Genomic DNA, 26,759 nt, shown 5'->3' on the forward strand with positions numbered 1-26,759 from the left:
GCCATTTATTTTTTGGCGTAGAAGTTCATTAATATCTATCAATGATTGCTAAACGATGGAGCATTGACTAATGCTCTGTTGCACATACAGCTGTTACTAATGCTTTCTGGGAATAAATTTTCTTCTGTCCTACCTACTTCACGCTCATCACGGCGCGTTCTGACGGCATCACATGTTGTGCGAAATGCGGGCGTCTTATCAGTCCAGTCATGTTATTCCTTTGCTGCTCCGTGTTTCTTGATGTTTTCTTAGCGCTGTCTGCCATCGTTTGAGCGACGTTGAAATGATAAAGGAATCTAATGGCAGCACTTGTTGAAATGTAATGTACGGCGAGTAAAGCTAAGCGAGGGGATGCGATTTCATAGAGCACTAATGCACAACAAAGAATTGCACTCATAAACAAAATCAAAAATTTTAAAAACTTTTATCCCATCTTGATGAGCTTGTTATTTCCAGTCAAAATGGATTTGTTAAGTTGATTGAATGCTGATTGAATGAAGCAGACTTTGTGTTATGTCTACAGTGCCATTGTAACACTTATCTTTCTATTTATAATTGCAGGTGCTGGTTTGCTGCGAGAAGCGAGCGTGCGTAGTTTAATCCATTCTACGGATGATATTCTTGTTTGCGCTCTTATAGAGAAGAGACGGAAATTATGCTTCCCCTTGGCTTGATCGCACTTAGCTCGCGGTGTATGTGTGTTGATGTGGAATCCATGTGAGGCGAAGGCGACGCACGCATGGAATATGAATAGGATAATTAGAATGCAGTTGACCATCGTCAGTGCGGAAAGCAGAGTCACAAACACACAGGCAGCAGCAGCAACAGAATTTTCAGAGGCACGCAACGAACATAAACAATCCGCCAGTAAGGTTGATCTTGCCAGTTGCAAAGTTTTGTGAGGAATTACAACAATAAACTAGCAGCGGCCATAGAATCCACCTACTCTAAGGTTGACAAGAGCGGCGAAGAACATCAGCGTATTGCCAACGAGAAAAAGGGCCTATTGTTTTGTTCATACTCACTGTACTGTTGTTTTGTTTTGGTTGCTCAAACGACTATCGACTGCTCAAAATACCCCATCTTTTGATCAATGTTTCAAGGTTTCCTACTAAAGCAATATCATCATAAATCCAACTAATGTGCTGATCAAATGTCAATTGTGCAGATAAACGTGCGTTGGAGTAGCTTCTGATCGCATCGATTGCTTAAATAATGCTCAAGCCTCAATCTTTACCCTATCAGACATTCTAACAGAGCAGAACAACTATAAAAAAACTAACATGAAATTGAGTGGATGCAAATGAATCAACTCAACAGCTCTGTTCGAAATAAAAAGAAATTGAAAAAGGTGATATACAGTGAAGCGACGTGGATCGTCTTATCAGTGAAGCAATAACTAGGTCTCCTTCACGCTCCAGATTGCAGAGAACAGAGCGGTAGGTTACTTCCGTCATCGTAGCTTGATTGTGTGCACAAAGGTTTTTTGTTTTCCTGCGCGACACGGTGCATTAGCAGATCGAAGAGCTAGGATATTAAAAGTGTTGAAATCATCCTTTTCAAAGCTGGCTGGTAGACGCACAAGGTTTTGTGCTGTTTTGTTTTTTAACAAACTCATCTGTATCTGTATCTGTGTGTTATTTTTCTTCTGCATATGGTGCTTGTAGGTGTTAACCGCGATAATAGTATTTCTTGTACTGTACCCACGTATTTAAAGAAGTGAGCGCGAAAAGCATATCTATTACGAACAGCTCGTATTTAGCTGCATGTCGTCAAGTGTTACCGATAAAAATAACGACCGTTTGTGTATTCGTGTAGTGTTGGTAGCTTCTCATATCATCCATTCGTGTAAAACTGGTTGATAATTCTTCCTGTCCGTCGACTAAGAAGAGAAGCCGATTACGAAACGGAAGAGTGTCATTGTTACAGTATAAGGTATTTGCAAAGTGAAGTTTCTGGATGTGTGCGTGTGTGTAATATAAGTTTTACTCCTGTACCAAACAGTGATCCTGTTTCAGTATAGGAAAAATATATTCATCTGTTTGTAGCAGTGTCTACCAATTTGTGTGCAAAATTGTTGCTGTTCCGTGCTACCAGTAAAAGGAGTGTTTGGAGAAATGGTCTTAATATTCCTGTGAGGATTAAGTGAGTGTTTTGATCCTTTCATTCGGGACAAAAAGTGTATCTGTATCGGAAGAAGTTGTGCATACATCATCTGTAAGTGCAACGCGGATAAAACCAGCTAGTTCACTTTTCCTATTTGTGGAGTGATTCAGAATTTGAATAGGAATTCATCAATTAATCAAGATGCGCGAATTCAAAGTTGTCGTCTTGGGTTCCGGAGGAGTGGGAAAGTCGGCCCTCACGGTGCAGTTCGTTTCGGGTTGCTTCATAGAAAAATATGACCCTACTATTGAGGATTTCTATCGAAAAGAGATTGAGGTAAGTTTAGTTAATATTAGTTAGCTTGGTACTTCTACGAAACTTCTTATGGACTCTTTAGACCTTCCGAACACAGACACATAGCACATAGCAATAGCAATTAGGCAGGCAAGAAAGGAATGGTTTCATTCATTTGAGATTCGATCTTGCGTTAGACCTTGTTGACGAACCAGTCGTGTCTGTTTTATTTATGTTCTGCTGCTGTATGGGTGTAAAAATGTTTGAAGAATGATGAGCGATTCATTGACATAAACGATAACCCTTTAACAAATGGTTTTATCTTATCTAACTGGTTGTAAGATTTTCTTTTGTTAACAATCATAAGCCATATAGCCAAATGCTTATTTATCATTCCGGGCAGTTGAGTGATCTAACAGCAAACGCGACTGTATAGGCCGCACGTAATTTGATTATACAGGCTATACTAGGCTTGGTATAAATTAGCCTATTATAACTGTAAAAGGCATGATCGAGAGGATTGATTTCTTATTTAAAATTGGTAAATTGATCAAAATGCACATAGAAAATAACTAGACAAGTTGTGTTTTCTCTAAATCTCTTTTTTACTTTTTCTGTTATTATGTAGTTTGTGGTGTTGTAACAATATATGAAGGTATAACTCTAACACAAGCAGTAGTTTCTGCTTTGTTCTGTGCACGGCATCTTGCGTAGCAACATACAAACGTACATTTTAACCAATGCATCTATGTCAAAGACACGGAATTTCGTCGGGATAGTTTTATAAATAAAACGAACGCTTCGCAATACTGCACCGGACGCACTAATGTGTTCTTTTTTAGAATCTTAACAAACCACCACCACGCAAGGGAAAAAACAAATCTTTAAAAGGGATCATGCTGTAGGAACTGTATAAGGGGTTTCTCTTGCAGTTATTTAATAACTTAAATCATAGTTTTGTGAGTACATTCAACTACTCAATACAGTGCTTAGCGTTGCAAAATGCTACTCTATATAATATTTTTCGTCTACGTTGAAGAAACCTAACATATAAGCGCTACTTAAGCGTAGAAAGTTCCGCATAGTATTTAAAAGTATCGTCAACGTGGTAGTATTGCTTGTGTGATGAAAGGGTATTGCATTTTTTCGCATATTTTCACGCCGTGTGTTTAATTAATGCATATAAAAATGAGTAAGAAACATGTTTAGCAGCAGGAGGACTTGACTACAATGTTTGAAAAGATTTGTATATGAATCGCTTGTTCCCTTATTTCATTGCTCAGTTGCAGGAAGCCAGAATGGCAGGAGGCTTTTTTTGCAACGCATTTCCCTTGGTGGTGGCTGAAAGGGGAATTATGATCTTCATGCAACAGTAACTTCTCGACTCCTTCTTAGCACATGCGACTGTTGTTGTTGTTGTTGTTGTTATTGTTGTTGTACCATAAGAAGGCAAAGACCCCTGAATGCGGAGAATGGCCATGTTGATAGACTGGCGGCAGAATCGTAAACAGGAATGAGGAGAAGAGAACCGTTGTCTGAGGAAATCTACTCATTAAGATTCTTATCGCTCTCGTAATTCCTCATAAACACATTTACAATTGTGCTTCGCAAAGTTCGATTACTGTCCAGCGTTCTAGAACGATTCTCAGTCAATCGTTAGGCGGCAAATAGAAGAGAAGAAAATTATTCCAGTTTTTTATACGCTACACACTGTCAAATACTGCCACCGCACACCCCCAGGAGTTCGGTATTGCGAATTATGTGTGCTTGTGTATTGGTGTATTTAGTATATTATCAATGTAATGCTTTTCGGGAGCAAAGTATTCACACCAATTACAGAAAAAGCAGAGTTGAGGTGTACATGAATCAATAGCGAGACGATTAATTTACATGAAGCTCATGTCGGGGAAACCATTCTGACGGGCGTAGAACGAAAGCGCATACCGCGAATTCTCATTAAAATTCTGGCTGCTCGCCAATTTGTGAACCTTTCAGGCTAGCGGTTATACGGTGAGGAGTAAATCACCGTTGAAATCAACGCCCATACCCATCACGGCTTGGTGCCTTTCACCTTCTTTGGCTGGCATATAGAGTTGTATGGTGCTTGCCCTTGTGTCTAGCAATACTCGGGGTGAGACTTGCTGGTAAGGCATGGCAATGCTATGATGTTTTTGAGGGATCAGAGTGTATCGAACCCGAAAGCTTCCGAGACCGATTACTTTTTATTTGTGTTACTGAACCTGGATAACGATGTGGCGTAGCTCTGTATAGATATATGCTAAGTACAATTGACACTTTTCCGTCCGCTAAACTTTTCCGTCTGAAACACTTACCACTTACAGGTGCTTTATACTTTTGCCACACATGTTACTATAAGGCTGGAAAAGCTTGGTTATGGAAAATTATAGCATTTCTGGGTGATTTTCCTTTGGCGGGGACCTTTTATGGAAATATTTGACAAAATAATGTATGGTTAAAATCCGTAGGAATTCAGAGATTCATTTTTAGCAAGGTGAGTATGTTTGTTTATAGTTTGTGGTTCGATAATTGGCATCATTATGAAAAAAACAGTCAACAAAGGAAGGAATGCGTGTCATCATGACATTGCAACCGTTAACAACACCTAGTCGACAAACTATTCACCTCTACAGGCTCTCTTCTTAAGCTACATCAGTGTTGTAGAAGTTGGCAACGAGAGAGACCTGGCGAAATGTGAATACAGGTATTCCCCCATATAAGCTATTAATGCGGACCAGAGGCAATCGCGTATCTCGAATAATAGCGTCAGACGAATTTTAAGGTTTTTTAGTAAAATTGTAGCAAAATTTTCGTTTAATTTATCTTGAAGGGATAGGTTAAAGTCACTTTAGTTATTTGATCTGCTTTGAACTGAAGATTACAATGTTGTACTTTTTACAATGGTTTCAAAATTCGACCAAAAGGGGATTTATTTTGCGTTGAACATTTGCTGTGTCAAATCAGTACAATTTGCTCAAAGAACTGTCACATTGATGAAATCTATGATATCTTTTGCAAATGTTGTCATTTTGGTTTAGCCATTTTTATATTTTCTTTTGGTATATCTTCGTTACGGTTGTATTTTTTTACATTCCAGGATTTTGTGTCTCCCTGTTTCCGGGGATTGACTTACATCGGATGTTCCTTTTTCAGATAGCTTCATTTTGTGTAGCCAGTACTCAAAAAGGTACCAGACTCAGAGAGGTACTCTGTTCTTTGTTTTTATATCATTCTCGTCTCTATATTATCAAGTATCTATATATCTTCTTCATAACATGAAGTTTAAATATGTATGGCATAATTTTGTTTTGAACTTGTTTTAAAATTGGGAAAAACCTTTTTGCTTTTAGTTTTTCATGTATCGGTGTACCTATTTTTCCCGTTTTCTGCCATTTATTTTTTGATATAGTTTATTGCTTTAACGTATCTGATTTTGTTGTTTGGGTAATGATCGTTTCCATAATCAAACTGGGTAGTGTCACCTCTGAATATGAAATTCGTGAATGCGGACAGTATAGGAGGTCAAATGCTATCAAATAAATAAGAAGAAGAAGAAAAACTGTCAAATTAGGAAAATTGCGTCTAGCGAAATCGCGAATGTGGTATTTGTTAGTGTTGTTTTGCTATCTTCATGCTGAATGTGTGCCATTTTAGCTGTAGAGCTTTTATTTGCTCCCTTCTATTTCTCCGCCAAGCTTTATGATGAGGGGGGCATATCACCCTATTTTATTTATATTACTATAAGAGCTTTAAGAGCAGTACGATCTTAACAGTGTGAAGCAGACAAGTCTAATTGCAACGTGCGAAAATCCTCAGAGCCGCGTGCCACACTGCATCGTAGCGGTAAGCTCTAACGTCCCCGTGGAACAGGGTCGCCTGTTGTGTGAGTATCAGACAATGAGCCCCACGCGTATTATACCAGACCACATTGCCTTGGCTCGCCTGTATGTGGGTAGCGTGTCAGTAGGCATAGCATTCCAATTGACCAAGCCACTGTTTTGCACCATACCATTTTTTTAGGGTTGAGTTGAACACCTATCAACGATAGAGTGAATTGGGGCCTGTAAGGGGTATGTTTGTGTGTGTGTGTTTCTATGTGTGGGGCTGTACAGGAATAGAGAGAGCGCTGTAGCGAAAACCAAGGAAAACTCGCCCCAAACTGTAATGTGTGTTCGTTCCTCCAACGTAACGGATTTCCATTGCTCGAAAGACGAAGAAAATTATGCTTAACCGGAAAAGCGCCGTCAACGACTAGCTCGCTTGATGGTAAATGTAAGCGGTATGTTTTTTCTTTGCTCACATTGCTTCAGGTTCCATGATGGTGCCATGCCGCAGTTTCTCGATAGCGGCTACACCTACAGAAAACGAATGTTTTGCGCCCGTATGTGGAAGAATAACAAAATAATGTAACGTTGGTGTATGTTTCTACTGTCAGGCCCATTATATGGGTGTACAAGCATATCAGACATTGGCCAAGTGCGTTACATACAAGGTTTGCTTACTGTGTGTAACCGATGCTATAATCGACATTTGATTGAATACAAAAAAGGGACAATTCGTACAAATTACTCATTGCATTACTTTTATGTATATGATTACAAATATAAACTTATGCTGGGATACACTTTCTAAGGAATGTTTTGTGTCGTTTGATTTGGTACCTCTGTTATTTACCTTCAAATCAAATGTTATCTTGCTTCAATATCAAATAAGATGTCTGAAAGTCATCCAACTAGCCGGAAACGCTTGATGGACGTTTTTGCATCGTCTAATGCGAATAACTGAACATTATGAACTCTTTGGTGCTGTGTGGACATCGCAAGACGGTAGTACAATAATGACATTTTTCCTTTTCTTATGTGCATGTGAGAATTTTACGTCACCTTTCATTCGTTGACACCTCCCTTTTCTTCCCCATGGATGTCCATTAGCAAGTGAAAGTGATTGATGAAAATCATTGTTTTGGGCTGAGAGCTGGGCGTGCGAAAAGAGAATGCTCTAGTTTCATAATCCACAATTCGCGCTATTTTATTTCTTATTTAAGGTATATTTCAAGGCATCATTCAAGACATATACTGTTACTAAGCTCTTAAGTGTTGAGGAATCTCAATAGTTGAGTAACTGTTTTTTGAACAACAGATTTGCTAAGGTCCAGCATATGGGATATTCATTGCACAGTGTTTGAATACAGATAAAAACATGTAAGCATATAAAATTAGACACATTATTTGTGGTGTATTTTGAACCACAAGTTTTATTAACCCACGTGTGCCTGCCATTAAAAGGCGACAGTTGTAGCTAGTGTGCTGCACTGAAAAGCAGTGTACTGTTAACAGCAACTGTGAAAGACAAACGCAACCCCACACATATAAATGTTCTACGGATACTGCTATTTTGCACAGATGAGATATCGTTTGCACGTGGGGCTTGTAATGCAATGCCAGAATGGCACTTGATTGTAGGCCACTTGAGACGCAGAGAACCAAATTCAATGCAGAAAGAGAGCGTTGCACTGTTAGACGATTTGGCATTTTTAACTCTCCGACAGGGGACTTTTCTTGTGCCATTGATGAATTACATGTTCATAGACCCTGTATGTAGTACTTTTTTAGACGTTATTTGATACCTAACGTTATCGTAACGTCACCCCGTATCGTACGGGCCCGCAATAGCATATAGTGCCTCTTTGATTATACGTAATAATACGATTTGAATTTATCATGTAATCTATTTCTTATGCCACTTTTAGTTACAAAAAATAGACAAAGTTTTGAGCAAACAGCATAAATCTATTTTGTATGAGCAAGTATTAGATTGTTAAGAGCTCAGCAGTCGTCCAATTGGCGGATATGGCTTGCTTCGCTAAGACGGTACACGATGATGAATCACGAAGCAAAACGAAATCACTCATTAAGCACAGTTGAATTTGCTTACCGTGATGAACTTGATGGTGATTAACCAGTTGTAGTTATCAAGTAAATTAAACGTACGCTTACGGGTTTGGCACAAAACGAGCAACGAGAGCCAGTGGGAGTGCTTTTGAGTACAATACACTGTGACCACCCATCAGTGAAATTGATTTCCATCGACATGGCTACTCACGGCGTTAGCGTTGGCAGTGAAAATTCCTGTGCAAAGCATAGCATCACAAACAAAAAGCTGACGATGTCTGGTGCGGAGATTATTAGCCCAACATGCTCCAATGCCAGAAAAACGGCAAACCCGTAGAGCAAGGGGAGAGACGAAAGCGAATCGTAAAATTTTGCCTAACATTTTGATTTTTCGTAGTTTACAATAAATTATGGTAGTCGTTCGATATTGTAAATGCAAACTTTGTGCAAAAAAAGTATACTTAGTAAACTGTAATCGATACAGATTACTACATGTGCATTGCAAAGTAAAACTTAAATTTTGCGGTATTCTATGTTACATAGTTTATTAGCATTTTGTTATAATTGTCCATACTTCAAATGAGTGTATTATGGTATCACAGGCAAATATTTAATGATCAAATAATAAATAATTAAATATAGAAGTCTTCACATCCTTCAAAGGTGGGAAACCGTGGGGAAATATAACATGCTCTAGTCAAAGCTTTGGCTTGGTTTAGGCGCTTAAAATCCTTCGTTTCATTGATACTATCATTCTACTTTCTCTGAAGTTTAGTTGTGTATTGCTGGCAAAGCAGGCCAGTGGGAGGGAATTTTGTCCCATTTTAGAAGCTATTTCCAGAGCAAATGCGTACAATCATGCCACATAACACGTTAGACTGGATAAAAGTACGAAACCGTGCACTAACACATCCTACTGCGCTTCTGTTGCAGTGTTGGTTGCAGTAGTGTTGGTGAATTCGATACTTGTTAAGAAACCGGCGGTGGGCTACAACTAAACTCTTTTTAATTGCTTGGATTAAGTCTAGCGGTCCAGATGCTTAAGAACTGTGTGCGATAAAATTCATCCTAGTATGAAGCAGCGGACCTGAGAACTGAGCCCGGACTGTGCCACAATTACCCGTGAATTTGAAAATATAAAAAGGCTGCAACAAAAGCATTATAGTGTATGTTGGGTTTTCATATTTTATTAATGCTAGCGCAAGATACAGAACGCTTGGCATATGTAAAAATAAAATTATTAAAATTATTTGAATTAATTAAGATGTTTGGACAATGTTTTACCACGGCAATGCATGAAGGTTGTTTTCTTATAACCGCCTTTATTCCGGAATACTCTTAATTGAGCCCATCAACTGCCAAACGGCAGGGTCAGAAATTGAAAAGGAAAAGCATTTTATTAATGGAGCGTTATATTGACGAACGTACAAAGCGATTCACATCATCCGGTGTAATGCGGTTTGGGATGGAATAAATGTACAAAATAATGTGTAGTAGATTGTATTTCCGAGAGTGTTTGACAATATACAAAGGAATTACTGTTCCTATTTTACAGGGTTTTCCATTCCAATTAACAACTGTCCACAGTCAACTAGCAATCCTCGATTTGAAAAACACGATTGTCTACCACTTACAAACAAGTCAAGCCGTTTTTGGTACACTGTCCATTTCAATTTCACAATTGTCGTCTTCGAAAACACACGTCAGATGCGGCACGGGTTGTTTTGGTTTTGGCTGGAACGTGTATCACTTGAAGTTGGGAAAGCTGAGCAACATGGACATGTTAGGCAGTTTTATCTATATTTTAATTTTTAATACAATGCAAAAATTTGTACATTAATCAGTGCTTTTACTGGTAGCAAATGAAAAAAAAAAAAATTACAACGTCCCAAAATAACTTAAAAACTGTAACGCTCCAATAATAACTAAAACCAAATGATAAAACTGCTTAGCATGTCCATATTGCTCAACTTTTTCATATTCTCATATTCAATCAAGACCTGTTTACAGCATGGTTCAATTCTTATACACAAGTGATACACGTTCCAGCCAAAACCAAAACAACCCGTGCCGCATCTGACGTGTGTTTTCGAAGACGACAATTGTGAAATTGAAATGGACAGTGTACCAAAAACGGCTTGACTTGTTTGTAAGTGGTAGACAATCGTGTTTTTCAAATCGAGGATTGCTAGTTGACTGTGGACAGTTGTTAATTGGAATGGAAAACCCTGTATGTTCTAACCATTCTTCAAACCGATGCTCCTACGAAAGCCCTTTTTCAATTACATCCTAATGGATCGATATCAGTGAATTGCCCATTTAGCCATATAAGCAAAACTAGTAAGTGTCTAGTACTAACTGGAGCCGATCTAGAAGGTGCCACCGCCGTCGGTTGGCACTCTATTTTTGTATTAGTTACATTCCATACCAAACTGGTAAGTAACGACGGTAACGACGTGTACCAGGTGTCTTTTAACTGCGAAGCGATGATCCATCTTATATGGCAATGGAAGCTGCACTTTGCGGTATCATTGAGAAATTCTTGCATCCCATAAACTATCTTCCATTTCACTTTCTTGCGACATTGCGGAATGTTAAAACAGTGGCATGGTGGAGGATGATGTTATGGTTGTTGTTGTGCTGGTTAGAACTGTAGCATTTGTTGATAAAATTTAATTTACGTTACATTGAAAACTTTGTTGATATAGTTTTGACCTCCACACCATGTCTTGGTTTTAGATGTCATGTACTTTTATTTTATTTTAAATTTAAAACATATATAATACTTTATCAGTGTTACGAATAAAACCACAACATATAATACGATTGAAACTGCATGAATGCATGGTTTGGTTGAGTTTGCATTGCATGTATAGTGTTGCAAGCGGCACAATAAAACAACGTACAAGATGGTAAAGACACGATGGGAAAGATCCCCATTTCCGGTGACCGATGCTTCTTTTTTTTCTGTCCGTATATCCGTCTGCTGCCCTTGATGTACTCTAATGTGTTGAACGAAAAGCGGTTTGGCTTAAGGTGTTCGAAATTAGTAGTTTTGCCTCCAGCACTGCGGTTAATGCCACGCCACACAACAACGAAGTTCAATGCGATGTTGAGTTTAGAGAAGGTGCTGTCGCAACTCCTCAACACTCCCGGAGGCAATTTGCGAGTGTTTGGTTCAAACGATGCTGTCATGCCATGGTCGTTTGCAGGCCCTTGTTTGCGTAAATCTCACCGTACTTGGTGGATCCATAACAGGACGTTTTATAATTTCCCTTTTTTGAATCGTTCTCTTTCTCACGAATAATGGTGAACGCTTTGCTTTTTCGTAAAAATGATGGTACTAACAATAATTCAAAAATAGTATGTAAGATGTTGATTCCACTTTATTTATAATAATCGAGTAGACAAACTGATGGCAAACGAATCGATTACTAGAACATTTTATTTAAGGACATTTTATGTTTGGTTGATTTTATGAGTATTTTTAATTATAGTTTAAAAATAGGCTCTTTATTTTTTTTTTTTAAATAGGCTATTATACTAATGTTTGCTTCGTACGATAGTGCTATGGGCAAAAATTGTATAAAAAGAAAAGGTATGTCGATTTAATGTAAAATTGAGGTAAAATCACGGTAAGCAAGATAGTCAAAGTCCTACTTTTTAGGCACTGTCCCATTCGGGGTTTGAACCTATGAAGGGGGGCATGTTGCCAAGTCGTACGAGTTGACGATTGTACCACCACGACCGGCCCTGGACATTAATGTTTTGACTGTGTTAAATTGCACCTGAGGGAATCAGTAGCATAACATTGCTGCTGGTTTAAAATGTATTTTCTTCAAGTTAGAAGAATTCAAGCTGAGTGTTTAAAAAAAAAAAAGTTCGACGGTTGGCGGCTAAAATCATGTCAACACTATACAAAACCAAACGGCAAACAATCGCCGATTCGTCGCAAGCTCCATCAGATTAGCTCATGTATGATGGAATATATTTGCTGAGACATACATAATTTGGTCTAGAATGGATAAACACTGTCTTCATTGATGTTCAATTTTGTAACAACATATCCAGAAACCATAACACATTGTTTGTATCCACGGAAGGTTCAAGCGTTGTTGACAAAGATACATAAGGCTGGAAATAGACGAACCGAGATCGTCGCGGTACCGCGAAATTCGCGCCTTGTTTATAAGAGTTGTAGAACAGTTGAGCTGTCAAATCTTCCGCGCCTCCAATCGCGCCTGCTGTTTCGCATATATACCCAACTTCGGTATTGCTGAGATTTTCGCGGTAGCGCGAACAGATTATTTTTACTTTTTCTGGTGGAAAATTTGTGTGAAAACTCGTGTCGAGAAACGAATTTTGTATTTTATTTTGTATGAATTATGTAATAATTTGATTCGCAAATTGATTGAATTGATTGAAACAATATTGCTTCTTGGCACATTCAATCGTCACCAGACCTCGGATGCTTCCGTACACGAACCGCGATTATCTCGCCTATCTGTCACATTTTATAACAGAATTGACAGCTCAAGTCATACGCGATTTTCGCGGTACCACGACGATCTCGGTTCGTCTATTTCCAGTCTAAAATGAACTGACCGCCTTCGAAGCGGCGCAAAGCGGGATTGAAAACGTTGTGTTAAATTTAGATCAATTAATTGACAATATTGATTTTATTTATATATTTTGTTTTATTCAAAAATCTTGATCGAGATAAAGTTGCTGCCTAAATCATTATTTTATTTTCCTTTTTAAATGACGAATTGTTTAAGGTAAGGTGGTGCTCAGAGCACAAGGAAAATAGATGGTGCCTATTTTTTTAACTACTTGCATTATTAGTGATTTAAATTTTGTTTTGGATATTTGAAACGTTTATTTTATTATTTTACTATTATTTGTATTCACCGTTTGCAATATGTGTTTGTGTTATGTTGTAGAGCAATGTACAGAAAAGGGATACAGGGTTTTCACTTGTTCAAAATACTTTGCCACCAATATAAAGATTTTTTCTAGAGTGTAAATATCAACATGATGCAATGATTTCCTTGATCAGCATCAGCTATTGGGCCGAAGGTCTCTATATTGTGTTCCATAATATTCTAACATGTGAAATCGCCTGTAAAACCTATGTACAGTGGCGCCATCTAAATTTACAACACTTAAAATCATGTTTTATAAGTAAAGATACCAAAAATAACCTATGACCGTGATTTGTTCGAATCCGCCCCCTAGTGAACGTGTATTTTTCTGCTTAAAATTCTACTTTCTGGCTTAAATTGTAGCAGCGGTTAATCACTGCTAATAAAAAATTTCAGTTCGATTTCATTGATTTAACGTATCCGAAGTCTAATTAAATCCAAGAATAATTATATACTAATAATATGATAATGAGATATGAACATACGTCAAACATATTTCTCGATTCTCGATCTGTTTTGTACCAAATCCTTTATGTTGTAGAGCAAACAATGATTTTACACAGAGCAACATAGCAAGTCGTTTAGCTGTCCAATTTTTCGTTCTAGCTGTAGCTGAAGTGGATACATGACTAAAGACATGAATTGGGACAGAAGGCTTGTAAGGACATTCGGTTAATTATTATTTCCGGCCAAATGGTCTTATCGAACGATTGAACACCGAAAGGAAATGGTGATTGTTTTGAATGGCTAAATTCGTTAACAGTCAGTTACATATATGCGCACAACACAATTCTATTGTGAGATGTGAGAGAGAGCGAGATCAAGTTCGTTTCCACCCAATTGCAAGCTAAGTCCGCGAAAAGTAGCACATACTACACACAAGCCGCAGCAAAGCAACAGGCAGTCGATGTTTGTCACTTGTCGTCACTGGCCGAGTTGTTGACCTTCGTTTGTATGACGCAGACTATGGTGTAGATTTTTACTCAATGCTAATGTGTAGAACATACTACGCGAACCACAAACAAACAGCTTACAACACGTTTAGACGCTTCAAATCCGATGTAGTGGAAAAACTCTTGGGAATATATTTAATATATTTACGATACAGCATTTCATACCAATAAAGAGTAACAGTAATCGTTTTTTTTTATAAGATGTTACCAAACTTTGATCAATTGTTGTAAAATCACACTGCTCGTGATTCAATAAGTGGGTGTGTGGGTGATATAGTTAGGCTGTTTTCAAGGGCATTGTTTTGCTGGACACGCATCGATAGTGATGTGAAAGTGACTGGCGTTTAGAAACCATTGCCAATTGCCATCGCGCCATACCAGGCGAAGCACAACGGTTAAACTTCACGGGGGCAGTAGCATGCTGGTGGATGATAGATTTATGTACAATATGAGTTCAATTTTAGAGCTGAAGAAACAAATTGGCATTTAAACTTCGAATCAAAAGTTGCATAAGGATCTATTTTTTGAACGTATCAATACTTTTTCTTCTTTTTCTATTTGCCGTAATCGTCCTACGCGTGGACACATGCTGGCCTATCTACATAGGCTTTCGAGGCTTTATTCAATACCATACGCAGCCTGGCGATAGTCAGTCCTTTTCTACGGGGGGACGGCGGGTCCATTTTATGTTTGAACCTAGTACAGGAATGTTATTGAGTCATACGTGTTGACGACTGTACTACGGGACACAACCCCGCATACTAGACCGCATCACTACTAACATGCAAATAAATCGTAGTGCGAAAATGTTACATCCCAATATACCAATAATGCATAGGACGATTGCAATATAAATGGTCCGCTAACAAACAACACGTTGAGTTGTCACAGAGCAGCAACATACGATTGAAAATGCCGGACGGGTGACTAGTCAAGCGGTCAGAATACATAAATGTCAATAAAACGGAATAAGCAACCAGAAGATGTTTCCTTTCCTTTTGTCCATTAATAAATAGTGTCCAGAGAGAAGCAAAGCGAGCAAACAGTAAAAAAAACTAGAAAGAAAGAATGAAAGGGAGAGAGAAAAAAATGAAAAAAACAAGAGCGAAAAAAAGACAAACTAATACCACCGCCGCCGAGCACAGCCAGTGGCTGGCTGTGTAGAAGCGATAATGTGAGCGCATTCAATATTTTACACACGATCTTATGTCTCTTTCAATGACGGTATGTCACTTCCGCTTAGGAAACTGACGGAAAATGTTAATATTGTACCGTCTGTAAAAAGGGTAGAGGCTTGGTGTGTGAGTATCTCTTTTTGATCATGGTATGTATAAGAACAATTCTAGCGAAGCTACTCTACACGTGTGCAGGGCCACAAATCGTATTATCGTACAAATCGCTTCACTTATCAATTGTGAAAACGTAATTAACGTTACATCATTACATTCGTATTTCCATTTTTTTATAGTTGAAATGCATTTTGCTACGAGTACGATATGATGCTTACTTCCAATGTTGAGCTGGCTTGTAAATGGCCGGCAAAGCAATGTTGTATAGAGAATGCATTTTTGTATAGGATGTTTATCTTGGGATATTTGAGGTGAAATATGAAATAACAATATTAGTCTAAATTATCAAATTATGTAGTTAGTTGTGGTAAGTTCGTTGTGGAAAGTGTAACAGACACAAGAAGATGATAAATAACGCTTTTTCTATCACATGTGGTGTTCGGTTGTTGCAGAATGGTAGTATTTATTATTTATATTGGTCAAAGTGTGTGTTGTACGAGCGTTTTTATTTACCGACGGTTTCTAGTGACCTTGAGAAGATAACCTTCACCCAAAAATATCACTGTTGTTTCCGAAAACAAAACAATTTCGTGACGGTAAAGTGACGATTAATGGCGATGCACCCACATGCAATCGAAATGTATTCAAAATAGGCAAGTTTGAAGCATCTTCCTTGGCCGAATGATGAAGTGGTGACTTCATCTGAGCGCTGAAAATCAGTCTGTTGTGTGGGTTGAATCCAAAAACGCCATATACACGCATCGTAGACATATCGGAGAGCCTAGCACCAGCAGTAGCAAATGGGTACGCATGGGCCACAGTGTGGAAAAAAGGTTTGCATAAGTGTGCAAAGACGCAACAAAATAAGCATAAAGAAAGCAGAACAACAACGACATAAAAAACATGTTGAAACTGTAATGAAAATTGAATTGCTTAAACAATATACAAATCCAACAATCTCTGACCACAGGGAACGGGTTAGGGAACAAGTGCACACGCTAGAAAACTACACATCGCTTACTTCATAGATCCATGCACGTACCAAAGCTACCCTACTGTACACGCCTGGAAAGTTGACCTCCGCACAGCCGCCTGTTCGCCACGAGACAACGCCAATCAATGTGTTTTCGTAATAGAGAGGGCCTCCGGAATCACCTTGACAAGCGTCCCGTCCCCCACTGAAATAGCCAGCGCAGATCATTCGGTCGGTCATAGTGGCTGCGGCCGAGATGTAAGCCGTCTGGCAAACCGCATGGTTAACCAGCGGTACATCCGTCGCTCTGAGCCGGTCACTTGATTCGACCGGGTTTTGTGTAGCACCCCATCCACTGACCACACACACAGTTCCATCCTGGAAAACTCGTCCTGAATGGGAAGTTGGATGGCTTGTACGTTGGGTGAAAATGTCAAACACTGTTCCAGCCTTAAAAGCGAAACATCATAATCGATTATGAGCTGCTCATCGTAGAGAGGATGTCTGATAGATTCTTCAACGTTGACAATCTGGCCTCCATAGTTGTGGTGAATGCTAGCGACTCTTACACTCAAACTGTTGGGCTCTTTCGATGAACTTGCACAGTGTCCTGCAGTTAAAACCCATTGCTGATGGATGATGGAGCCACCGCACATATGCACACCGTGCGACTGAACCGATGACTGGAACGGGGCAGCACCAATGTCAATCTCGTGTCCTCCCACGATCCGTTGAGTTGTCTCATTTAAAATCGATACAGGTGGTTCCAGCTGATTTGATCGCTTGTTGGCCATCGGGTGGATGATTTGGAAACCTTGAATGGTATAAAGTCAACAGAACATGGTATTTGGCGACGGTGAAATGTGACAAATGAATCGCAAACTACTTCTACTCACCGACGACAGAACTGCACGAAAGCATACACATTATTGCCACCAACTCGTTCATAATGTACGAATGAACGGTGCTGCAGACACCTGCGAAATAAGTAACTACGTTAATCATGCCCGCAATATTTATAGTACCACTTTAAGAGCCAATTAAGCTCGTGATAACGATAAAATTCAAATGAATGTTAATCGGCATTATTGCTCACGTTTTGGAACAAGATGTTGTGTTATATTAAATTCCAAAGTACAATCTGGAGTGCAAAACGATATAGTCCATGTACAATTAAGCAATAAAATAATAATAAAAAATTAAATCTTAAGGCAAAAATCATTCCCTAAAGCGAAGGTTTCTGCTAAAGCAAAAGTATGCTGTTTTGAGAACCTTGATGTACAAATTATATTAAGAGAAAACGCGCATTCGTGTTTTCATAAAATTGATGTACGGAATGGTTCTTTGACCAGTATGGTAGAGGGATCAGTTACTGGGTACTGAATCGTTTCCTACAACCGGGACAGGTTCGTTATCTATTCCTTTAATAAGACAAACACAGGTAGAGAGTCGTGGATCTGCTCTGAAAAACTGAATCCGACTCCGGATAAATATCTTCCAGGCGAGTCCGAACTAGTCCAGTCGAGCTTGGCGTTCAGTATCAGTTCCAGCCATGATCGTTGCATGGTCGTTATGGGTTCATGATCAATCCCAGTACCGATATGGGATCGGGATAAGTTTTGAGACGGGTTCGGGTTTGGAATCAGTTTCAGGGCCGGTATGGGTTCTGTAAAGGTTCCAAGATCGACATAGGTTCGGAATCAATTCTAGACCGGTATTAGTAAACTGTAACGGTAATTACGGGTGTATATAATAACTCCGAGACGTTCTGTCGTCAACGCTCACATGTGTTTGTGTTTAGGACGACCAAATGGGTCTTTGGTCAGCTAAGTTAGGACATGTTTTTACAAAATATCTCATAACTTGATGATTAAAACTTCTATAAAAAGGTACTAATATTCTTACCTAAAATTTGGACACTGTAACACGATTGTGTGTGTTGTTGTCAGCTTTCTAGGGTCATGTTGTTCTTCTGTGGAATACTCTTTGTAGTTTTTTTCTACGTCAAACATTAGAGTAAATTTACATTACATAGTCGTTTACATGGTCGTTTATATTTAATGACGGAAACTTCAATACTTGCCCTCCGGTATGTACTGTTTATGGAATCCTCAAGCAATACAGTGCACAGGACAGACATTATGACTAAGAAGTAACTATTAATTTCAACAGACACAGAAGATACCATAGAACCATTCACTTTAATTTACTGTCACAAATAGTACACGAAACGTTGAAAAGAAGCCATGTTTGTATTAATTGTATTTTATTTTTAATTCACAGGTGGACAACTCTCCTTGTGTGTTGGAAATTTTGGACACAGCGGGAACCGAACAGTTCGCTTCGATGCGGGACTTATATATAAAAAACGGGCATGGCTTTATCGTCATGTATTCGCTAACCAACCACCAGACATTTCAGGTAGGTAGAAACTGTAAAAATGAACCATTCAACAGGCTGCAATGTGCAATACTGTTCAGTAATACAATTTTATATTAAAGAAATGTCAAAGAATGAAATAATTACTACAAAAGCGTAAACGAAAATCAGCGAAAAGGCGTTTGCTATATGTCTCATCTCGTTCATCTTTGCATGCGACTGACTTTGATCTATGCTGGTGCAGTACTGTATCGTGTGGAATCGTTCGTCGTCCACTTGTTAGAAATGAAGCGATACTTGTAGACAATGCATAAAACATTACTTTTTTGTTGTTGTTGAGTTGCATCCGCTCATGCTTCATCGTAACTTCTACTCTTATCATGCCGCCGTCTCAGCGTCGTCGTAGTTAAAAAAAGCGATAATTAATGGCGTGTGTAATGGCAATGCACTGGCTGTGGGGGGCGATAGCATCTGGTTGTTGCGGTCAGATTTGAATGCAGTTTTTATTTAAATCTAGACATGATAATGATATGGCTATTGATTGGTGAAAAGTTGGTTTAAAAAGTATTACTACTTCGATACAAAGACGTTACAACCGATACAGTGGTGGGTATTCAAAATCGGACACTTCCAATTCGGACGCTCTTTCTACCATGAAGAATGTTCCCCCCGTTATTCCCCTATAAAAAGTTTATTTTTGATTCTTATTTTACATTCCCGTGTAGAAAGGTAATATAAGAAGCCCACTGCACAGTTTTCATGACGATTCATAATTCTAGGAAAATGATATATGGATCGCAAAGTAGCAAGAGCGGTTGGACTTCGATGTGAATTTCGTAAAAGCGTCCGATTTTGAATACACATCACTGTATATGTATGTTAGCGATCGATGATGATGATAATCCGCCTTATTCGTATGGTTAGCAACTTTACCAGAACTTACCTGCATACTTTCAAATACAGCACTTCTTAATCATTCTAACAAATTTTAAATGTAATGGTTTGGGATTGTTTGTTTCTTTTGTTACAGGATATTGCGAGTATGAGAAATGTGATCAGTCGTGTGAAAGGTAGTCAGCCAGCACCAATCCTCCTAGTCGCCAATAAGCTAGATTTAGATTGCCAAAGAGAAGTGTCCACGGCCGAAGGTAAGTTGTTTCGGCGGAGTTGTGTTTCCGTACTTAGTATTCTAGCATCAGCTTACATCACTGGACATTCATGTGCCTTCAGACACGTTTCTAATCAAAAGAAGCCTTAAAAGCCGTTCATCTACCGACTACGTACGTGGGAGTAAGCAAATTAGTGTTCTGCTTTGCCTTCAAAATTTAAAATCCAACCGGTTTCTTACCTACCATAACGTTGTTGTTATGGCGTAGTGATTAAAGCTCGTGCCCGTACTCACATTCTTGTATGCCATAAACAATTTCAACTTTACGCAAACATTTATTACTATTTACTATTTACTGTACGATTGATGTCTGACCATTTAGATATTGTGTTCAAAAATTTGTAAAATTGAAGCTAACAGAGATGGTAGTGCCTCGACAAAACACATAATGTGCCGGATTTTCGTTTTGTTTTCCAAAGCATCGCGCGCGCACCAGCACGGGTCGAATGTGTGATGTATTTATTGTGTTTCGCGATGGAAAATGTATTTTCGTTTTACCATTTTGGCCTGCACTAGTAATGAAATGACATCTAAATTTAGCCACGCTGAGTGAATCTGTACCATGCACTTAAGAAAATGGCATCAAATGTAAATCAGTTACTGGCACAACAGTCAGTTCCTCCGCCATTGTGCGTGCTTGCCTTGTGCTCTTGTGTATGGCACATACTGGTATTATTGGCGCCCTAATGGGCTGAGTGTGAATAAAAGGCACCACACAAAGGTCTGTTCATCTAGTATCTCTAAGTATGGCATATTTTGTGAAAACAAAAACAAACAGCTTTTTTCGCGTTCTGTTCTCATGTCTACTAGGTATTAGGAATGGGAAGCTTTTTTCTCCACCGACCATTGAGCGCGTGTAGTCTGTGCAATCCGGAAATGAAGTGGTGAGCGCCATGCGTGCATGCTATGTGTGTTCCATTATAATGGCTATGCGCGAGATGAGCTCGATGACGTGTTGCGCTATAAATAATTTCATGTATCACACCTATCCTTAGTAGGCTGAGGTGCTTGCTTTCTTTCGACTGTATAGTGATTGGATCCCCTAAAATGAATAGATGTGTATGGAGAGCATTGTTATTTGCGGCAAACACCTGCTAGACGCGACGGTGCAATATTTTTCCGATATAAATGAATTGAAATGAATGTGTTGTCTTAAGCGTAAACAAACCGGCCGGTAGGTCCAGTCCAGTTCAAGGTCGAAGAAATAAAGAACACACTGCGGTTATCTTCGCTTTCTGTGTTGAGCTGGCTCTGTAGTAGGCTAGTCCCATGGTGCACTTGTCGAAGCGTTCGACCTAAAATCATGCCCGTCATATGTTCAAGCCCGATATGAACTGAGCTCCCGATACGTAAAACCTAGGACTGTGACAGAAATACACAAAACCAGTATTATTTGAAGCGTCCCACAATAGTAGAACAAAGATAATGCATGCATCCCACAAAAGTATAATTTGTGTATTTACTTGGCTTTGTTGCTGTCCATATTAGTCATGGGTAAAGTTGGCAAAAATCCGGAGTCGACTCCGATCCGACTCCAATAAATTCGGAATCGACTCCGGAAGGTAGGTCCGCGCTGCAATATCCGGAGTCGTTCGGAATCGTCCGGAGTCGTACGGAGTCGCCCGGAGTCGCCCGGAGTCGCCCGGAGTCGCCCGGAGTCGGAGTTATCCAGAGTCGTTCGGAGTCGTTCGGAGTCATCCGGAGTCGTTCGAAGTCGCCCGGAGTCGGAGTCGTCCAGAGTCGTTCGGAGTCGTTCGGAGTCGTTCGGAGTCGTTCGGAGTCGTTCGGAGTCGTCCGGAGTCGCCCGGAGTCGCCCGGAGTCGGAGTCGTTCGGAGTCGTTGACTCCGGACGACTCCGGACGACTTCGGACGACTCCGAACTACTCCGACTCCGGGCGGATCTAGTGGTTCCATTTTGCCGGAGTCGGAATCGAACATACAATAGTCGGAGTCGGATCGGAGTCGTGGGTGCGCTTCATATCACTAGTCCATATCTTTTGATACGGCTGTGGTGAATTCCGCTCATTTTCACTCAATTTTTGTGATTCTTTATTACGTTTCCGTCTTGCACAGCCAACAGCTCTCTTCGAGATCAATCACAAGACTGAAGTTTTTCGTCGTTCTGCTTCCTCAGTTGCCGTATGTTTTCGCCCTGCTCTCCGGTTTCGCTTCTGTCATCTCTCAGCTTTTCGGGTGCTCCCTTGTTTTTTTAATTGAACGTTATTGCGCAGCTTGTACTTCCATATCGCAGGAATATTCGAATCTCATTTTAATAAATTTCTTTCTCTACCGTTCATTCTTTCGGACGCTCAGTTTTAGTTTTCCTTAATATTTGTTTTGTCTTATATTTAATCCCTAGTACTAATCCCTACAACGGCGAATAATACACTATCGAGGATAATGCACTTTGAGATGCTTCAAGGGATGTTATTGTATTTGTACCATCTTCCATTTTCACATGACATTTTATTTTTAAATTATCAGTAACACTACACATGCCTGAAACTACACTTTTTAATACTATATTTCCATGTTGCTTTATCCGTAGGTAACGCCCTTGCGGAACAGTGGGACTGTCCGTTCATCGAAGCATCCGCGAAAGATCGCATCAACGTGAACGAAGTCTTCGCTACTGTCGTCCGAGAGATGAATATGACCTCCGAAAAGCGTCAAAAGAAAAGTTACTGTTGTTGTACATTATTATAGAACAGGCATTAAGTCTAATTTTTAACCTAATTAATAATAATAATAATTAATAAAAGAAAAACAAACATCAAGACACACACTCCACATGCGCCGGCGAACAGGAGAGTGAAGCGCTTAAACGGACGAGAAGACGATGCGCCGGCCACATGCAGCAAAACAATAAACACACAAAGCTTAGAATTATAGCCTACTTGATGGTGCAAAATCTTAGGCTGTTTCCCCCACTCGATATCCTGTGGTGGTGCTGTGTGGCAACTGTACAGAACGAACGATCCTCCTCAATCTCCAGAAGAAAGCTCCACATTCACTGTGAATCTGTTCGATGCTAGAGAGCGATCGATCGAACGAGTCTTCTAGGCTCAAGCTATTGCTATACATTTCTGTCTTTTGTTTTTAACCTACGAAAAGCAGATTTTACAAGGTTCCTCCTGGAATGCGGCAAACCCAACGCCCAAATGAATGCCGTTTTGGGATTTACAATAGATTATTATGGAGGATGGGAATGGGACAGGATGGTTGCTACACCGCGCACAGGGTAATTATTATAGGACTGAGGCAGGAACAGGAACCACTTGTGTATGCGTGCGTATGTGTGTGTATGTGTATTTGTTGGGCATTTTGACTTTATCCCGGCAACGGTGGAAAATAGGATGGATGAGAATTTTGTTTGTGGATGTGTGGAAAATTATCAAATTGTCTGCATCAGAATCGAATGAAAGCAACCAAATTTCGCGCATACAATAAACAGGGGGGAATCTAAAGAAGTGAAATAAAATATTACATGTAACAGATAATAATTATTAGTAAAACTAACAACAACAGCTATGTGTATATGAGGGATGTTAAAGTGTGCGATAAATAGCAACAAACGGCAAAACAATTACACAATGCAGCGAAAGACACAACAACAAAACACACACACACACACACACACACACACACACACACACACACACACACACACACACACACACACACACACACACACACACACACACACACACACACACACACACACACCAACCTAAACCAAACCTGTAAATCCCTACCGAAACCTCCAGTTTTTCACCTCAATATGATAGCAAATGTGGTATAGTGTGTATACATTTAGATATATGCTTCAGAGCGAACACAATCCTACGGGATTTAGTACTCGCATGGTGTATTCGCATGGTTCTTAAAAGTAGCAACCCCGCCGCCGGGTGGTAGCAGATGGAGGGAAAAAACTGGGAAATCCGCTCTTGTAGGGAAAGCAAAAAGAGTAAAGGAAACAACGGATGTAATATACACAAGTCACACGGAAGGTTCTCAAATTTTTACATGATATTTTATGAAAAACACACACACACACACACACACACACACACACACACACACACACACACACACACACACACTAAAAAAACAGGAATGAGACTGCAAGTGCACCAGAAAAGGCTGGGTAGAAAATTTAACATTTCATTAGAAAGAAACCAACACGCTACAAACAAACAAACAAACAAGCATAACAATTCTCTATCTCTCACACAACACACAACACACCGAAGCACGCGAAGCACATGAAGCATCGTTCCGGAGTCGCTTTGGAGAACGGAGAAGCGAATCAATTGATGTATAGTTAAACACAAAACAAGGCAGCGCCGTAACCAAACGATCGATCTCTCAGATTTAATAATTCGGGATGCGAGAATGCATCTCTCATGTGGCATGATTGCACATGAAAACGGGAACTATACATCCGTAACAATGTTGTCTGCCAGTGTGGGATGGGATGACGCGCAAAAGGCATCGCATCGGGAAACGCAAGATCAACCGTATGTATAATGAGGGTAGAACTTTTGTAACGGCGGAGAGGTTTATGTTTGTTTGTTTTCCTTTGTTTTTTTTTGTTTTTCGTTTATTGCTGCTGATCGATATAGAGAAACATCCATAACACGCTGTTACTCCTTCGCGTGTTTGTGTATGCATGTGTGTGTGTGTGTGTGAGTGTGTGTGTCTGTGTGTGTATGTGTGTGTGTGTGTCTGTGTGTGCGCGTATGTATGCGTGTGTGTGTGTGTGTCACACGTGCAGGCATTCACTGTCGCTTTAGTCGCTGCTTAATAAGGTGTAATCTTTGTAGAAGTTTTTTTTATGCAACGAAAATATGTGCCATTTCACGATGGCCTGGTACACAGGATGCTTCCTTCCTTTGTCACTCCTTTGTCTGTCACACACTAACTTTTCTAATTGCGTTGTTCTTTCGCATATTCACCCTTTGATTCGAAATCCGGTCCCGACTGAAATACGCAGGGGGGAGGTGTCGTCGGGGTTGGGGGTAGGACGTATGCAAATACACTAGCACGCAATATTGCTTTTTTTATTCCTAGCAGATGATCGGCTCCTAATTTGTAATACACTTATCCATCCCCTCTCCGACAACATTCTATTAGTGAAATGGAGTGGTGGAGCCGCATTGAACGGCACTTAGACGTTGCCAATGTGATAGCTACGGAGACGTGAACCCGATGCAAAACCTAAATTGATTGCAGCAATTACCCTACCCACCACTCCAAAGGATAAACATGGAATTGTGTTTGTAGCAGGCGGTGTGCCGAACATTTAGCAAATTGCCGGTGCCGAACATTTAAGAAATCAACATCAAAGCAGCCTAAACAGGTGGAGATGATGGAAGGTCATTGTCATGATGTTGAAGTTGATGATCATGATGAGAGGTGCGTGTAGCGCGCGAACGTTCCGGAAGGACGATGCGCATCTCCTTAGTTTCGCCTCCTGGTTTTCTTTACCAAGGTATGTACACCAAAAAGCAAGAATTAAAACAATTGGAGATCAAATGAAGCATTAATCTACACATTAAGAACGAACCCGCGTGTTCCACTGGCAGGGCGGGGATTGGTGCACGAAAGAGCGAACATTTGAGAGCGAGAGAGGTAAAGCAAGGTGAACATTCATAAATAGTAACACATGCATACATATTATTAGGCGTAATTTAGGAAGGAGAAGATCACCTCATGGCATATAATAGTAGCGCGAGTTCTTCGCGAGAAGAATCCGAACGAAAGAAAGCTAGGAATGTAATGAAAGGATCGATCAATAAATAAGAAACAGACTATTTTTATCGTATCAAATTTTGTATACAAAGGGGAAGGAATGTAAAAAGGAAACAAAAACCATGTAGCAAGCATACATATAAAATGAAGGAAAAAAGAAAAGAAACCACCATATGTGGATTACAGGAGGGTAAATGGCAATAGGACAATTACCTACAACTACCAGGTGTATCCCGTAGTAAAAGGAGCAGCAAAATGGTTTGCGGGACGGATGGAGGAAAGCCCAATTTTGAAGAAACGCGGAACGGATAGAAAATGGTGCGCTAAGTTACAATAAAGTAAAATGTACGTGAGCTGTACCATTCAACGATTTTCTTACTTTTTGCTGGCCCGAAATTCGAACGAAAAATTATCCAAACGGCTGGACCGCTCCGGTTAGTAAACATTATGAAAGGTGGTAAGTACGTATCACATCCTGCATTTTAAACACTGAATCGTGCTTGATCTTTGCTTTGATTGATTGTGCTTGCGGATAACTCTGTTACTTCGATAAGAGGATACTGTTGAAACACAGTGTATGTTGTTAATTCAATATTATAGGCGTAATTGCGATCGCTATCCAATTGCAATTGTGTGCCATCTTTAGGTTGTTCCTAGGTTGAAAATGGCGCATGGATTGGTGACCTGATCACGTCAGCTTGATGAGCTCAACATTAGATTTCCCCAAGAAGAATTGATTTACGTACCCTCGTGAATAAAATTTAATTACATAGCGAATCAAATAGATGGGAAACACATACAAACCAAAACATATCTAACTATACAACAAAATCGTTTTATCAATCAGCCGATTCTAACAACGGAAAAAATATCACTGTATAAATGTAAATGGTTTTTGGCAAATTTATTGATTAAAACATCGCAAATAATACAAACATCGATACCCAGCGATTTCCAATTCGAATTAGACTACGAAAATTTAAATATCAATTGCGTTTTCCCAACCGGA

At 39.7% G+C, this 26,759-nt stretch overlaps 1 protein-coding gene across 6 annotated transcripts in view; it reads left to right on the forward strand.

The window, feature by feature from the left end:
• LOC121591436 (ras-related protein Rap-2a) overlaps window positions 1-24,099 on the forward strand; it is a 44,724-nt gene extending 20,625 nt beyond the window's left edge. For 3 of the 6 annotated variants that reach the window (XM_041911906.1, XM_041911905.1, XM_041911907.1), the window contains 4 exons: window positions 562-2,442; window positions 18,733-18,870; window positions 19,859-19,976; window positions 22,545-24,099. In XM_041911906.1, coding sequence (XP_041767840.1) covers window positions 2,308-2,442; window positions 18,733-18,870; window positions 19,859-19,976; window positions 22,545-22,702 — 549 coding nt within the window. In that variant the 5' untranslated portion in view covers window positions 562-2,307 and the 3' untranslated portion in view covers window positions 22,703-24,099. The remainder of the gene's footprint in view (window positions 1-561; window positions 2,443-18,732; window positions 18,871-19,858; window positions 19,977-22,544) is intronic. The other 3 variants (XM_041911908.1, XM_041911909.1, XM_041911910.1) reach the window with 3 other exon arrangements.
• The last annotated feature ends 2,660 nt before the right edge of the window (window positions 24,100-26,759 follow it).

Source organism: Anopheles merus, chromosome 2L, assembly GCF_017562075.2.
Source record: "Anopheles merus strain MAF chromosome 2L, AmerM5.1, whole genome shotgun sequence".
NCBI lineage: Eukaryota > Metazoa > Arthropoda > Insecta > Diptera > Culicidae > Anopheles > Anopheles merus.